Consider the following 15,668-nt stretch of genomic DNA (forward strand, 5'->3'; position numbering starts at 1 on the left):
GTGACTGCAATCGAAAAAGAAGAATGAACAGAAATTATAATGACACATGTCTGAAAATAGGTTTTATTGGCTTGTTTAGTCATTTGCCCTTCCCCAGAGCTTTGGTCTAGTTGTGAAATGTTAAGTTGTGGCATAGTGCCATCAAAATGTTCCTATGATTTAAAAGTAAGTTGTGATGACATTTGACATTTGTAAATCAAGCAAGTTTTTCTTACATTTTCTGAAGAACTATTCCCTAAATATTCTCAAAAGATAAAGCAATCTCTTCTGCCAAAACAACATTCAGATCAAGACTTCTGCATACACAAGTCATGTTATGGCAACACACACAAGACCTGTTATGGAAGAGAACAGTTTAAATTGGTTACAAATGTTAAAGAAAATTATGTTTGGGGAGAAAGCAGTCACCATGTCATTTCCTTTATAAACTAGTGATTGAATGATATTGCCTAAATATGCAAAAAGCATTTACTCATAAATATATATGCATGTAGGCCCACAGTCAAACTAAACACACTAAATCTGTGATTTCAGTGAGTTTTTATCACATAATTATTAATGTGAGCTGTGAAGCATGGGTGGAGAAAAGTATGTTGGAGTCGGTGCTGATGGAATGCAGTTGTGTTTTTAGAAGGGGCCATACTGTCACAGATCACCCACATCCTACTTTCTTTACAGGGACCAGCTCCTAGGGTATGTCTCATAGTCAGCCTCATTGTGTGGTGACAAAAATACCTGGCATAGTTTAAACAGCTCTCAACTTTCCTTATGCTGGTACCCGTTTATATAGTTCCTCATGTTGTGCTGACTCTATACATAAAACATTATTTTGTTGCTACTTTATAACTGTAATTTTCCTACTGTTATGAATTGTAAATATCTGATTGCAGGATATCTGATATGCCACTCCTGTAAAAGAGTATTTTGATCCCCAAAGTTATGAACTACTGGCACAAAATGAGAGAAGGTTTATGTTGGCTAATGGATAACTCCATTGTTTGTAATTGAGGCAGTGTCATTTTGAGGGAGGAATATGGCAAAGAAAAGTGGCTTGTTTCCTGGGATTGGGAAGTATAAACAAGAGAAAGGAGCTGGGGACCCAGTTTAATTTCTAGTGCCTTCATCTTCTTTCTTCACTGCTTCCCAGTGATACCGTATTATGAATCCAGCAAAGGAGTAAGACATTAACTAGATCAAGTTCTTGGGATCCAGTCATTTCCCAAATGCCCATCAGCGGGAAACAAGCCTTTGTTACATAAACCTTTCAGAAAATTCTTCATATCTAAATTATAACAGCAGCCTATACTCCCTGGTTGTCTTGTAATTAAAATTGTTGGCCTTTCCTGCTCATACTCAGTGGAATTTTAGACTCAGTGAAATAACATTATGCTTTTTATTTTAATTCATTGTAGAAGGAAATAGTAAAAACAATAAATTTAAATTTTGGCCTCTAAGTATGTTTCTTTACAGTGTGCTTGATCTCACTTTTCCAGCTTTGATGTGAGAAGGCTACAGACTTACATTTTACCCTAAGTTTATGGCACACTTAATGCCATTAAAGTCAATCTCACATTTGTTCAAATAAGGTGGCATACTGTAGCCTAAGTGTTTCCACTTTAAGTAAGCGTGGTAATTTTTACTTGGAGAGGACAAAGTTGATGAGATTGCTTGACATTTTAATATCTATATACTGCAGTAGGGTGCAAGTAGCTCCCAGTGTTTAATTAAGTCAAGGATCAGACCTAATCTGTTTTCCATAATTAAAATGTCTAGTTTTAGCCCGCTTCTTAGGCAACCACTGTGACATCACCATAATTCTCTGTTGATTTAGCTAGTTTCCCCTAACAATGGCCAGTGACCACTATTTTGACCGATGCTCCTCTTAATCTGAGTAAAGAGCCTTATAGACTGCAAACATCCACCTACTACCTAAGTAATCCAACTTGAAATGACAGCTCAAGAAATCCAGTTTTTATGAGTGTCCATTAAAAGTCTACAGATGATGAAAGCTTGAGAAATGCTACTTCTTTGAAATGAGATTAAGCCAAGGACAACTATTGATGTCTGCTTGGTTGGTTCCCTCCTTCCTTCCCTCCCTCCCTCCTTGCTTCCATCCTCCCTCCCTTCTCCTTTCTCTCTCTCTTTCCCTCTCTCTTTCTTTCTTTCTTTCTTTCTTTCTTTCTTTCTTTCTTTCTTTCTTTCTTTCTTTCTCTCTTTCTCTGTTTCTCTCTTTCTCTCTTTCTCTCTTTCTCTCTCCTTCTCTCTTTCTCTCTTTCTTTCTCTTTTTCTTTCTTTCTCTCTTTCTTTCTCCTCTCTCTCTCTTTCTTGACAGAATTTTGTTATAGCGCTCAGGTTAGCTTAGTACTTACTGTGTAGCCTAGGATAACCTTAAATTCATAATCAAGTGCTGGGATTTCAAACCTAAGCCGCCATACCTAGCTTACTGATGCTTTGTAAGAGTCCTCTTCAGAGTAGTCTAAAGAGCTCCCATAAGCTCCTCTGTCTTGTTTTAGAACAAAATTGTTATTTTTGGTATGTGGCTGTGCTGGAGGTGAGTGCTATGTGTTTATGTATGTGTGTGAGTGAGCTCATGCATGTGTGTGTGCTTAAATGTGTTTTCTTGATTCTAAGCTACACCCTGCAACTGTCATGTCACTTCAGAAGCTAATTCATGTTGCTGGCCTCTGGCCACGCATGTGAGCCTTGTTTTCATCTTCATTGTATTTGTGTGTTTGCTAGGTTTCTAGAACAAAATGTTAATAAAACTGAAATAAATAAAAAATGTTATTTCTCTGCATTTTTACCACAGTCATACCAGTTGATCCTAATTTCAAAATCAAGCAAAGAAACAACTAGAATTCTGTTTACTTATCTGGCCCTTGCTTTAAGATTCTACTTTACCACACCCAGCATTTGCCTGTTTACTGTTGTCACCATCACAGTGTAAAAGCACCAAACAAAATCATTTTTTTATTGCATAAATTGAATGTAAATGATTTCAAAATGAGAGCCTGGTCATTTGGACATTTTTTCCTACTTTATTTAATGGCAATATTGCAGCATAAGCCTCTTGTTTGCTTAGACTGCAGCTGTTTGCTTACATTGTATTAACTTTGCCAGGTCTGATGCCAAGCTTTTGACTTCTAAGCTTCGCTTCCTGGTTGCTCCTGACAGTAGCTTGTTCACTTTCATAGCCTGAAGAAGTGTGTACAGATCGTCCACCTGGCATCTGCGGAGACCTTCATTGTTGGCTGCCATGCCCCGTGCATGCTTGTTTTCTCCTTCACTAAATATCGGCTGCGCTGTGCTTCTCAGCACCTACAGAGTCTCCACATTTGAGCTCAGGGTGAATATGAGTGTATGAGTTACATTTTCTCCCCGTCCCCTTTCATTCTGATTCTCATATAAAGAGGAAGAAGCATAGGAACCTTTCAGTGGCTGAGCTGAGTAATCTTTTGTTGGGAAAAGATGCCTGTCCTTTTAAGAGGAGGCTGGTTTGAGAATACTTTGAAACACGGTGTCCTGTAGCCTGAGTCCTATTCCCACACTGCTTGCTTTACACCTGGCATATTTTCTCAACGTGATTGAGATAAACTGCCCACTCTGTAACTGTGGGAAGAAGTAGCCCTGCTAAATGGTTAGTTGTGCTTATTTGTGTGTATTTGTGGCTTTCAGCTTATTTCTATCACTGTAACTAAAAGGAGTGAATTCCTTTTTGAACATGGAACAGGAACACATAACAGAGCTCCTTGGTCTGTTTTATAGCTTCCAATACATTCTTGAACCCATTTTCTTGCCTTTCAGTAGCATTTGTTTCCCAATACACTGTATGTATATTGCTGTAACCAAAGTGACATTCCATAAAAAATATTTTTTTGACTTCAGATTATACAAGGACATGAAACAGTGACTTTTAGAAGTCTCTGTAAAAAACGCTACAGGTTAAGATCAGTGAGTTCTTTGAGAAATGATGTTTGGTTGTTAGACTGTAATGTTGCACTCTAAAGTACATTCGTGACAGCAGAATCAGAAACACTTTTATATTTCTGCCAGAGGTGGTGCTCTCCCAAATGTGTGCCTGTGCATCTTTTTCACACATGTGGACCCAGCTTCAGCACTCTTCCCTTTTACAATAGCCTTAGTGTACCAGCTCTGGTCTTAGCGTTTGCCAGGAGGTGTGGGTGTTTCTTTCCTGTCTACCATGGGAAATACTCATCTGATCAGGAGATAATGAGGGACGCCTTCGTTTGCTAGCCCCAGCCTTTACTTCCTGTCTCAGTTGGAGGAAGGTAAGAAAGAGTGTTGTTCTGGCGAGTCTCCTGCTGACAGCTGCTGTTTTCTCTGAACCTCTGGCCTGCCTTTGTCTTCTATAAAGGCATCTCTTTGATGGTCAGTGCTGATCTGTGTTACTCCACAGCTGTCCCCTAACTGGACTGATTACTGCCTCCAGCCTAGGCTCCACCCTGCTTCCTGCCCCACAGAGGACAGGCTTTCCCTGAGAGCCTGGGATGGGTCAGCCTTGATCTTAGTACCTGTTAACTTCTCTTGGATCTTAAGCCTCTTTGAGAATTTGCTGAGAGCTTTAGGCTCTCTTTCACCCTCAGAAGTCAGATGAATGTGATTTGGGGAAATTGGCCCTGAAATCTCAGACGAAGGCCCCTGAGTTGAGTACTGTCTCCTAAAACAGTATCTGAACAGGAAATGAAATAAGGTGTTAAGTAAGCCATGCATTGCTGGCTTCGGATTTATTATCCTGAGTTGTCCTGAAATATTTCTGTGTGGCTATTTTTCTGAGCATGAAATTTCTGTGTTCTTTATCCCATAAAAATGTTTGGAAGAAGCAGAGTGTGCAGGAAAGGAGGTGACAGTGGGGCGTGTCATTATGAAAATGTAAACATTTTTCTTATTCAATAAACCCATAGGAAATTGTTTTTTGTTTTTGTAGTTTAACAGTAGTATTGTTACTTCCTAGGTTTGCCAGCCTCTCATCTTTAGGCAGCAGTTGAGGATATCCTTTAAAAATTGTAGCCCTTAGACATTTCTTCATACCTTGATGGGGGTTTTTTGTTGCTTTTTGTGTGTATGTATGTGACAGGGTTTCTCTGTGTAGCCTTGGCTATCCTGGAACTTGCTCTGTAGACCAGGCTGGCTTGGTACTCAGAGATCGACCTGCCTCTGCCTCCCGAGTACTGGAATTAAAGGCTTACACCACCATGCCCAGCTATATCTAGTGTTTTTAATACTGCTTTTAAAATACAAATGTTAATGCTTCAGGGAAAACTGAACTTGCCTTTGCACAATTAAGGTTATAGTAGTGGACTTCAGCAAAACATGTTGTGTTTTAAAGCTGTTTGCATTTTCTAGTTGAATTAGTACTTTGCTTGGATGGTCAGTATTCCCAGGTAGCCCCTGCTCCCAAGCCTCAGACCTGAACGTGCCTGTACCACTTGCTCCTCCCCCATCAGTGGCTTTGTTTTAGTCATCTCTTGGGGACAGGGGTTTATTTCCTCTATTTTAAAGATGTAAAATGGAATCAGGAGATAGAAACTTGTATAGTACAATATAATTATATTGTTACATTCACAATAATAGAGCACTCAAGATTACCTATTTCTGAAATCTAATTTCTGTAGCTTGTCTCTCTTTTTATTGAATCTGTTCTTTATTGTATATAATATAATTAGCTTATAGTTTTAGTACTTAGAAGTATTTTTTCTTTGTAATTCTTCTTATGGTAGATTGTTTTGTTTTTTGTTTTTATTTTTATTTTTTGGCCACACTTGTATTTATACACTTAAGTTTAGTTTCGTGAGACTAATGTTAATGAAGTCATAATACTTTGTCTTTTGTGGTCAGGTACAGTCTCCTTTGCCTTTCCATTTTCTGTATTCCCAATATAGGAGTGATAAATCAGGGCTTTATATAATATCTGGTCATCAAATTAACCAAACCCAATTTTCCAAAACAATTGATATTGAACCCAGGTAAGTACTGTTTCCTTGAGATTCTAAGATATTTCTGAGTACCAGGCAATAGTGACAAGCTCGTTATTTCCTTATAAGGTGATTTGCCATAGCAGATTTAGAATTAATTATCCTATTTTACCCTCATGACTTTAGGAAGTAGAGTGTCCTGCTGCTGTTACTAGTGCGACCAAAATAATCAAAAGAAAAAAATAGTAACAATTATGAAAGCAAAACTTCTTTGATCTTTCTTTTTGGGAGAGTTAGTAGCACTGCTGTTTTAACCATTTCTTTACAGTGTGTCTTTTTAAGCGTCAGGCATAACCCAAGTTGTTTCCATTTTGGTATTAGTAGCTTAACAGAGTCATATTCTCTGTTGTTTCTCTTAGTGTCTCGTGAATGCTTTCCCACACTGTTATTTTTTCCCCTAAATGTTTAAATGATTTTAGGTATAGAAGAAACTGAATTCTCATCCAAAGGTGTTTGGCTGTATAAGCTGAGTGAAGGAGTAGACACAGTGTGTGTGCACTGAGGGAGAAGTTGGAAGCAGCAGATTCCGGGGTAGAGTGATGGTCACTGTGGATTATTATGGTTTCCTCTGACAGTATTGGTTAGCAAAGGACATTTGCATAGAAAGTTAGCCTCAGAAATTTTTGTCAGCATCAGGTTTTTGAAAGTTGAAATTATTGTTTTCTAGTTTATGAAATTAAGATCCTGAAAGGTGACTATGCTAGCCCAGTTCACTGGACATCCCGATTGAGGAGGACACATTCCAAAAGATACTACAGCTCACAGGCTCCTAGTTTGAACAGTGCTTAGTTAAAGACTTCCCGCGTAGGAAAGTGATTCTGTGAGTCACCTGTCACCAACCTTTTGTAAACTGCAAGCAGTCCTAGGACATCATTAGCTTTCTTTTTGAATCCTTAGTATGTTCAGCACTGTGTATCCCACTCTGTTTTTGTTTGTTTGTTTTGTTGGCTGGTTGGTTTGGTTTTAGAATTGGAGTTTGAAGTTGATGCACAGGCTCATATAAGATGACAACCAGTTTTTGATTCATTCTGACAACCAGTTTTTCTCATGTTTATTTCTTATCCTCACAGTACTATTTTTGTGTTGTTGTTTTGAAAAGTACTCATGACCTCTTCTCGTACATTAAAAAAAAATCCAAAGTTATAGGGATGACAAATCAGATATTTTCATTGTAGAAGTAAATGTCCATTTCTTAAAACCATGCACAATAGTTTTTATTGACTGTATTGAGTGCTAGGTACTAAGGAGAGTCTTTTCTCTCCTGTTGGACAATGTAAATGATGATGTTTCTCTTCTTGTTTTTAGCATTTGCCGGGAATGCCAGGAACCAAAAGTTACCTGTTGTCTGACTTATTCTGCTCGCACACCAGGGTCTTCGCACACCCTGCTAATGCACAATATTTCTGTCCTAATGCTACTGGTTATTTCTTATAATTTAGCATAAGCTACTTCAAACCCTTTCTAGATTGGGGCAGAGCACGAACACTCACTGACAATTTTTTTTTTTTAGTTGTTGCCTTTTTTAGCATATTATCAATGGTTTTTCAACATTCCATTTCTTCAGAATACTTGTAGCATCTAGTTTTATCGTCACTGTCAGGAAAGATCTCCTAGATGTCAATAAATCTGAAAGAGAGGTTTTCTGCCTTCTGAAAGGGCTTTATGAAATATTTTTGTCCAAACTTGGTGTTCTCATTTGCCTTGCTATATGCTGTGTTGGAGTGGTCAAAAAGTCATTTTTTGACAATTTTTCACTTAGGGAAAGTCTGTGTCCCTGACCTACAAGTAAATTAACTTTGTGTACATTAGCTGTCAAGTGACACACAATTAACTTCCCAGTTAATTTCTTGACTGTATGATTAAGAAGACATTGTGTGTGATTTTTCTCTTACTTTCTTCTGTTTAATGGACAACTCCTTAAACATACTAACACATACATTTAAACATAATGTGTTCCCCCTTACCCCCCCAAAAAATATTCCAGTGCTGGTCAAAGTCTTTCAATAGTTTTAAAAGATACAGTAGAATAATCACCTTCCCACCTTACTTCTATTTCCTTGTTCCTAGCCTGACATTCTAAATAAATTATGTTGCCAGAATTCATAATTGGTTTAAGGAATACATCTAACCTCTCAGGACAAAGGCAGTATTTTGTCATTTCTTTTATATAGGACGGAGTGGTTTGTAGGTAAAGGAGAACTTATATTGGATACTTTATTATGAAAAATTGAACCGTTACCAAAATTTATAAGCCGTCACAGGAGTGGCATTAATAACAGATGTTTTAATTGAAACAAGGGATAAATACATGGTATAGACAGGGTGAGGAGAATATGGAACTTTTGAGAAATCTGTGTATTCCATCATTCTCTCCGCCCAAAGTAGACTGTATTTAATTTTTTTTCAAATGCACATTCTGTTTGCTTAAATCTACATCTGCTACTAGCTTTGAACATTGCCTGGAACGTATGTGCGGCTTGGCAGAAAGTTGCAGCATGAAAAGGAAAGCATAGAATAAAGTTTGTCTTGCTAAATAGTCGCAGCCTGAGTGCTCCTTTGGCATCCCATGGTGCTGCAAGGAAAGAGGCTTGTAATTGTTTTCTTCAAAGTTTTCTCTGACTGCAGTGCCTGAACATATAGGAGATTTTTATACCCTGCACTTTCACAATATTTTTGTTGGAATCATTAGTTTGTTTCAGGGCCATTGTGTGGTTTTGCTTGTTTTTTAAAGCCGTTTGCATCTTCTGATTTAGATTTTTTTTTTCTTTGCTTCATTACTTTGTCTGCCTGCTTGATCTGAGCCAGTGTTTAATGACAACTCAATCTTGACCCAAGTTTCAAATACTAACATAAATTATAATGTCTTGCAAGTCTGATTTCACATTTGCTTTGGCACCTGAAAGCCTTTGGTAGTAGCCTCACCACTTAACTTCCTACAGTCACCTCGAGCATGCACAGCCGCCTTGACTTCTCATCGTAGCTTCTGGTGTGCGTCTGTTGCACTTCATGAGTCAGATGTCATTACTCACATTCCCCAGTAAGGTTCTGTGAGTGAGTGGTGTAGGCTTTGGAGTCAGAGTTGAAAGGCAAGTTGAAGTCAGAGCTGTGGTAGATGGTTTTTCTAAAAGTGTTCCCACAATTGTGATTAGCTGCCTAGAGTTATTGTGAGTTAGATAATGTGCAGGCCATTTGGGAGGTTGGATTAGTAAATGATAACTAATGGCTGGTTTCTTTTCACATGCCTAGACTTGGGGTTATTTTAAATAATGTCATTAAAACCGTAGGCCTTTAAATTGTTTTTGATTTTTAAAATTCAGGTTAGTTTGGCCTTCAAGAGTTCCCTAATAACACAGCTGTAGAAATTCTTTCAATCTACTGCACAGGGATCTACTTCTTATTTTAATTGTTCTACAGCTTTATTTATGGTATTTAGCTCATCCCAGCATATTCAGTGAAGAACTGTTTCACTAGGGTTCATATAAAGTAGCCAAATAGAGGCTAAAAGTGTTTCAGTGGGTAGAGGTGTTCACTACCATACTTGATGCCTGAGGTCAGTGTCTAGGACCTGAATGGTGGAGGGTGAGAGCCCTCTCCTTGGTTTATACATGCACATAATACACCATTTTGAAAAATAATGTAAAAGAGGTGGTATTTAAAATGGGAGTGAGGGATTGAAGGTGAAAGGAGATGGTTGGTAATTGTAGAGTGACATTCCCCTTGTCCATATGGTAGGCTGCCAAGCAACTCCAGATACAGCAGGTCAGCATACGATAGTATCTTATTTTCAGGGTTCTCTGATTTAAAAACAAAAGAAAGCCCTGGGAATGTGGGGTTTTGAGGGTTAGTTACGGGACAGTCTGTCTCAGCATAGTTGTAGCTCTGGGCACTTGTTCTACTGTTAAAAAAAAAAGTCAAGGTGAGTCTCAGACGACCTGGACCAGCTACTCTGGTTGCTACCAGCTCTCTGTTGCTTGGGAGGGCCAAGCTAGTTAAGACAGTGGTAGAGGATGAAAGGATTTGTGAGGCTTCAAATCATACAATAATAAGCCTCCTCAGATCATGGCAGCACCTCCCTCATATCAGAGTGCAGCTTTTATATTAATACTCTGAGTTGGCGTAGTGGTTAACTACCGGCTTGTCTACCACATTTATTAGCTGCTTGCAGCTTCTCAGTTGGTTAGGTGATTTTGCATTTTGAAAATTCAGTACATTTTATTTGTTGTGTGGAGGAGCTACAGGTGTATGAGTGTGCATCTGAAGCTCAGAGAATAACTTGGGTGATTCTTTTGGTTCTGTCCTGCCACCCAGTGGGTCCCAGGCATTGAGCTTGGGTGCCATCAAGCTCAGCAGAAGGTGCTGCTGAGCCAATTCTCAGTCTTCAGTGTTTGATTTTTAAGCAAAGAATACTTAAAAGGTTCTTCCTCAAAGTTCTTGAAATGCAGCTCTAAGCCCTTTCGTTGAACATTATTACCAGTTTAAAAGTAATGCCTCTTCAGAAGGCTTTTCTTTTTGCCATTTTTTCCTTGGTAAATTCCCAGGAACCCTGATCTGTTAATTCAGAAGTGAATACCATTGGCTGACTGGTTCGATTAAGTAGGGAAGATGAATTAGCTTAGAAAAGTTGACAGCGTGTTGCTTCTTTGGTCTGTATTAGTAAAGCAGTGGTGAGTTTTAACTTTCTAGTAAGGGCCCTTTCTTTTTTTTTTTTTTTTTTTTTTTTTTCCTTTTGTTTCCTTGCACTGGGCTTTCTTCCTTCTGTTATAAGCCACTCCCTACACAGGAATGCTGGGTATGAAGTTTCCCAGAGCCTTGGCCTTTAACTTGGCCTCATCCATACAACCCTGAGCCTTCTCTGATTATCTGTGTCTTATAGCTAAATGGATTCTGTGCTCACCTTCTCTGCCCAATGTTAATGGACTAGCATAGCCACAAAAGCACTGGTGTTAACCTAACAATCAAAATCCAAAATGGCCGTTCTTGTTAACTGTAAAACTTACAGTAATGGTCATACCAGCACTTTATGATTTGTTTTCTTGTGTCTCTACAGTAAGGCTGTAAAGGTAATTGGATGCCAGCCGGTGTGTCACCTTGACTGATGGTGGCTGCTGGGAGTGTTGCTTTGGTCTTGAGTTTAATGGTACAATCTGCTATTTACTTCTACTTAGTTTTAGCAACAAACTTTCTGAAAATTTGGGTGGGCAGAAGAAAAGCTAGATGGGGAGATAAGGACCACATATCTCTGTCACCATTTGAACAAGGGCAGTCCTTAAACATCTGCAGAGATACTCAGTTCACATGACTACAGGCTCTGTCTGGGTCCTTGGCTTGTACATGGTAGAAAAATCATTTCCTAAGTTGGATCCAAATGACCTCTCAGACAGCATATGCGTTTAGACTGGGCCTCTCTTGTCTCACAGTAGAGCTGCAGCCTCACATTTAAAGATTAATCTTTATTATGGCTGTGTTACACCTCCAGAGACCTTTTAAAATGGCTGTGTGTCTAGTTTGTGACTTGGTGTTGAGGCAGGGTCTCCCTTTGTAGTCCAAGTTGTCCTCAAACCTGAGATGGAGCCTTTTGCTTATACCCCCGTATGGTGGCATTACAACATGTGATTTAAGAATTCTCAGTTCTTAAAATTGAAATGAACTCAGGATAGACAATGAACTAACACTTTATACAGAATGGGCCAGATACAGATTTTGTTGTGTAGTGGTGAAATTTCAGTGTACTGGTATGTTTTGTTTGTTCTCAGAGTTTTTGTTTTGTTTGTTTTGTTTTGCTTTGCTTTGCTTTGTTTTTATATGTAGGTGTCTTTGTGGCCTGGAAATCAGCACAGAGGTCAGGATGGCCTTCAACCAACTCATGAAAATTGATCCTCTTGTCTCTCTTCCCAAGTGCTGGGGTTACAAGCATGCACCACCGTATCTTGCCCACTTTGGGATTTCTGAAAGCAGTTTTGTTGAATCACATTTCTGTTCTTAGCCCTTTCATTTTTATATTCATTTAAAGTAGTTACAGGATTTGGAGAATCTTTGTCACTCTTTGGTGGAGGAGAGGGAACGGTATATTCATTTAAATTAATTAAAGGATTTAGAGAATCTTTGTCACTCTGTGGTGGAGAAGAGGGCACGGTGTACCCTTTGTTCCTTCCCATGATAATCAGATCTCCAGCTCTTAGTTCCCAGATTTATTTATATGTCCAACAGCCTTGGGGCTTATGTCTCTTACTTTCTAGTTTGCAGAAGAGCTTTATTGGTCTTACTGGAAGCCCTGTGGACTAGGGAAGAGTCGGAGGAGCTGGACATTGCACCTTGGAATTTTTTTTTAACCTCTGTGAGCTATTCTGAAAGTGCTTTTGTAAAATCCATTTTATCCAAGCTATTTGAGGGGAGTCTTAGCAAACTTATATACTCCCCTCAAAAAAAAGTATTTTGATTTAAGTCATAATGCATGCCTGCTTTCACTAATAGACAAGTCATTGTTTGTAATTAGCATGTCCAATGAACAATGTCCTGGCGTTTTGACTGGGATGAGTTCTCAGATGTCTTTAGAAACCAGAGATCAGAGAGAGCAATAACCCCAGCAATAAATGTCAGCGCTGGCAGGGACACTCCACCTCTTTCCTACTGTTACCAGTTGGCAGATGACAACCTACTCACTAGCAGATGTGTGGTAGGTGCTGGTCCTCTTACACTAAGGATCAGTTATTTACTGACACAGGGTTTTCAAGTATTCTCTGTCTTGTTTGATAATGTCTCAATCTCCTCTTCATTTTCTTTTTAAAACAACCTAGCAAACTTAGTTCTAGCTTCCATTTTACTAGTAATAGAATTAGGGCTTTTATTTGTTAAATTTGATTAAAATTAGTCAAATAAGTTTACATTAACTTAAGAGTATCAAGATGATTTGGTTTCTTGAGAGAGAATCTGTTAAGTTTGTTGAAAGGAGGTGTGGGGTGTCTTTTATATGACAGAAAGAGGTGGTGCTGTGACAAAAATACTTTTAAAAAAGATTTATTTGTTTATCATGTATACAGTGTTCTGCCTACAGGCCAGAAGAGGGCCCCAGATCTCATTTTAGATGGCTGGGAGCCTCCATGTGGTTGCTGGGAATCGAACTCAGGACCTCTGGAAGAACAGCCAAAAGCTGGAGAGATGACAAAAACACTTAATATAAGATTATTGCTTTTATGCTGACCACTTCCTCCAGGGTATTGGTCACTTATCAGGGTTGTGGCAGACTGCTTCTTCTGAGGGCCTTCCATGGGCTAGGAAGGTGCTCTGCCACCGCCTCCAGCGTGGTTATGGTGTTTCTAACTGTGGTTAGAATATACCACAGGTTATAAGGCTTTGTTTTACATGTTGTTTATAAAATTGTAAAAATAACAGCATTTATAAAAGTGTGTAGCATAATATTTTTCATTTTATATGTATGAGTGTTTTGAGTACATGCATGTATATGCACCACTTGTGTGTCTGCTGCTCATGGAGATCAGAAGAGGGCATCACATGCCTTGAAAATGGAGTTATGAATGGTTATAAACCACCTTGTGGGTACAGGAGCTGAACTCATGTCCTCTGCAGGAACAAGTGCTCTAAACTGCTGAGCCATCATTCAGCTTCTCCACTTTACCCTTTATAAAAGAAAAGAACAAAAGAAGTAATATAGCCAAAGGATAAGGAATGAGTGAATCCACATTGAAAGGGGTTATTTGCATTTGTGTGTATCTTGACAACAGCACAGCATACATTTACAGTGGAATTGAAATTTGCTCTTTCCAGATAGTGACAGGAGCACTTCTGGTCATTAGACAGTTTTTCAGTAGGTGAAGAGTTTGCAGTGGTCTTCTAGCCTTTGAAATAAAATCTGTAATTTCTATGCCTAATAACAGATGTGATCTGAGTCCTGTTTGCTTTTTGAAACCATAGTGCTAATGACCAAAGGAACAACAGTAATAAAATTTTGGTAAAATTTGATTAAGCTTTGAAAAATAAAGTTGTCAGGTCCAGTTAGGCAGTTGTGGCTGTGCTATGTGGCCATGTGTTTATTCTTCATTATAGAAAAAGCTCAGGTAGTAAGTTGGCTATAAAACTTTCCCCTTTATTTTATATCTGGTGCGCATTGTTAGGCTGTGATACTTATTTTAAAAGATTATTTTTATGTATGTGTATGTTTTTCTATAGGAGTGTGTGTACCTGAAGAAACAAGATGAGTATGTCTAGAGGTGGAGTTATAGGCAGTTGACAGGTGTCACACCTGGATGCTGGGAGCTAAACTGAGTTCTCTTAACCTTTGAGCATTTCTCCAGCCCCATATTGCTTTTTAATGTCATTTATTACTTTATTAATTGTGCTTCTTTTTCTAATACTGCTTTAAATGAATAATATATATTATAGTCATTAATTCAACAAGAGGAAAAGTCATTAAACCTTTCATTGTATACACGACGATTAAAATACAACCAGTCTAATAAAAATCTATTAACACAAATGAATGCAAAGAGAAGAGAATGCCTTTTTTTTTTTTTTTTTAATATAGTATATGCAGTAGGGGGCACTAGATGAAGGCAAAAATGAATTCTTACATTGAATCAGCTAAAGCCTGTGTCTGGTTCATATGTAAGTGATGTGGTAATTGTTTCCCCTTAGTTTTCTTGATGGATTTAGTTCCAAAAGCTACGTGTAAAGGAGACAATGATAACTTATCTCACCATTAATTAATATGAAACTATTATAAATTGTCTAATAAATACATACCTTTTCCTTATACATTTACTGTTCTTAGAGTTTTAGAGAAAAGAAGTATGAATTAATAATTCTTTGTTAGAACAAGACATTAACATTGTGTTTCTAATACCTTTTAATAACAAAATGAGGTTTTGCTAAAGAGAAAAAGGGAAAGTCCAGTTATTTGAAATGATTTGAAAGCTTTGTTCTCTTTTTGCATAAAATAGATATTTTAAATTTAGAAACCTATTACTCAGAACTAATGAGTAGCTAATGTTGGTGGCGCCATTAAATGCTTTTTTTTTTTTAATTCCCCTCTGCTATATCATCTAGTCCAGTATCAGATGGAGATGATGCGTAGCCTTCGCCATGTAAACATCGATCACCTCCACGTGGGCTGGTATCAGTCCACATATTATGGCTCATTTGTTACCCGAGCGCTTCTGGATTCTCAGTTCAGTTACCAGCACGCCATTGAAGAATCTGTCGTTCTCATTTACGGTTAGTAGGAGCCTCCTTTATTATTCTTTTCCTCCCTTAATATTATTACTACTATTTTTGCTTTCTGTCTTTCTGCCTCTTAGAGAGGCCTGGCAGACCTTCTCAAGTAAACATCAGCCCGTTCTGCAGCAGCCTCAGCAGCAGCTACGTCTAGACAGGGTTTCCTTCTTTCTGTTTATTTTTCTTGCTATCAGAGCCCTGATGTGTACGTTCTGGAATGCTGGAGTAGCTGCTTCATTTCCCCCCCCCTCATCTCCCTCCCTTTTTGCAGGGGCTGGTGGAATGAGACCAGATGTCTAACAAACTCCCGATTGCTGGAGTGTCTGGTTCTGTACGTGACTGACCAATCATAATACAGCGTGCCAAGTTTCTTTCTTTCTTCCTTTCTCACTCTCTCTTCTCTTTCTTTCTTTCTTTCTTTCTTTCTTTCTTTCTTTCTTTCTTTCT

General features: G+C 38.5%; 1 protein-coding gene across 1 annotated transcript in view; it reads left to right on the top strand.

The window, feature by feature from the left end:
* Eif3h (eukaryotic translation initiation factor 3 subunit H) overlaps positions 1–15,668 on the top strand; it is an 85,730-nt gene that overhangs the window by 56,146 nt on the left and 13,916 nt on the right. The window contains exon 3 of the mRNA XM_055626637.1: positions 15,054–15,221. Within this exon, the coding sequence (XP_055482612.1) occupies positions 15,054–15,221 (168 nt within the window). The remainder of the gene's footprint in view (positions 1–15,053; positions 15,222–15,668) is intronic.

The sequence above is a fragment of the Psammomys obesus genome, unplaced genomic scaffold (genome assembly GCF_907164565.1).
Source record: "Psammomys obesus unplaced genomic scaffold, mPsaObe1.curated_primary_1811, whole genome shotgun sequence".
In the NCBI taxonomy this organism is placed as follows: domain Eukaryota; kingdom Metazoa; phylum Chordata; class Mammalia; order Rodentia; family Muridae; genus Psammomys; species Psammomys obesus.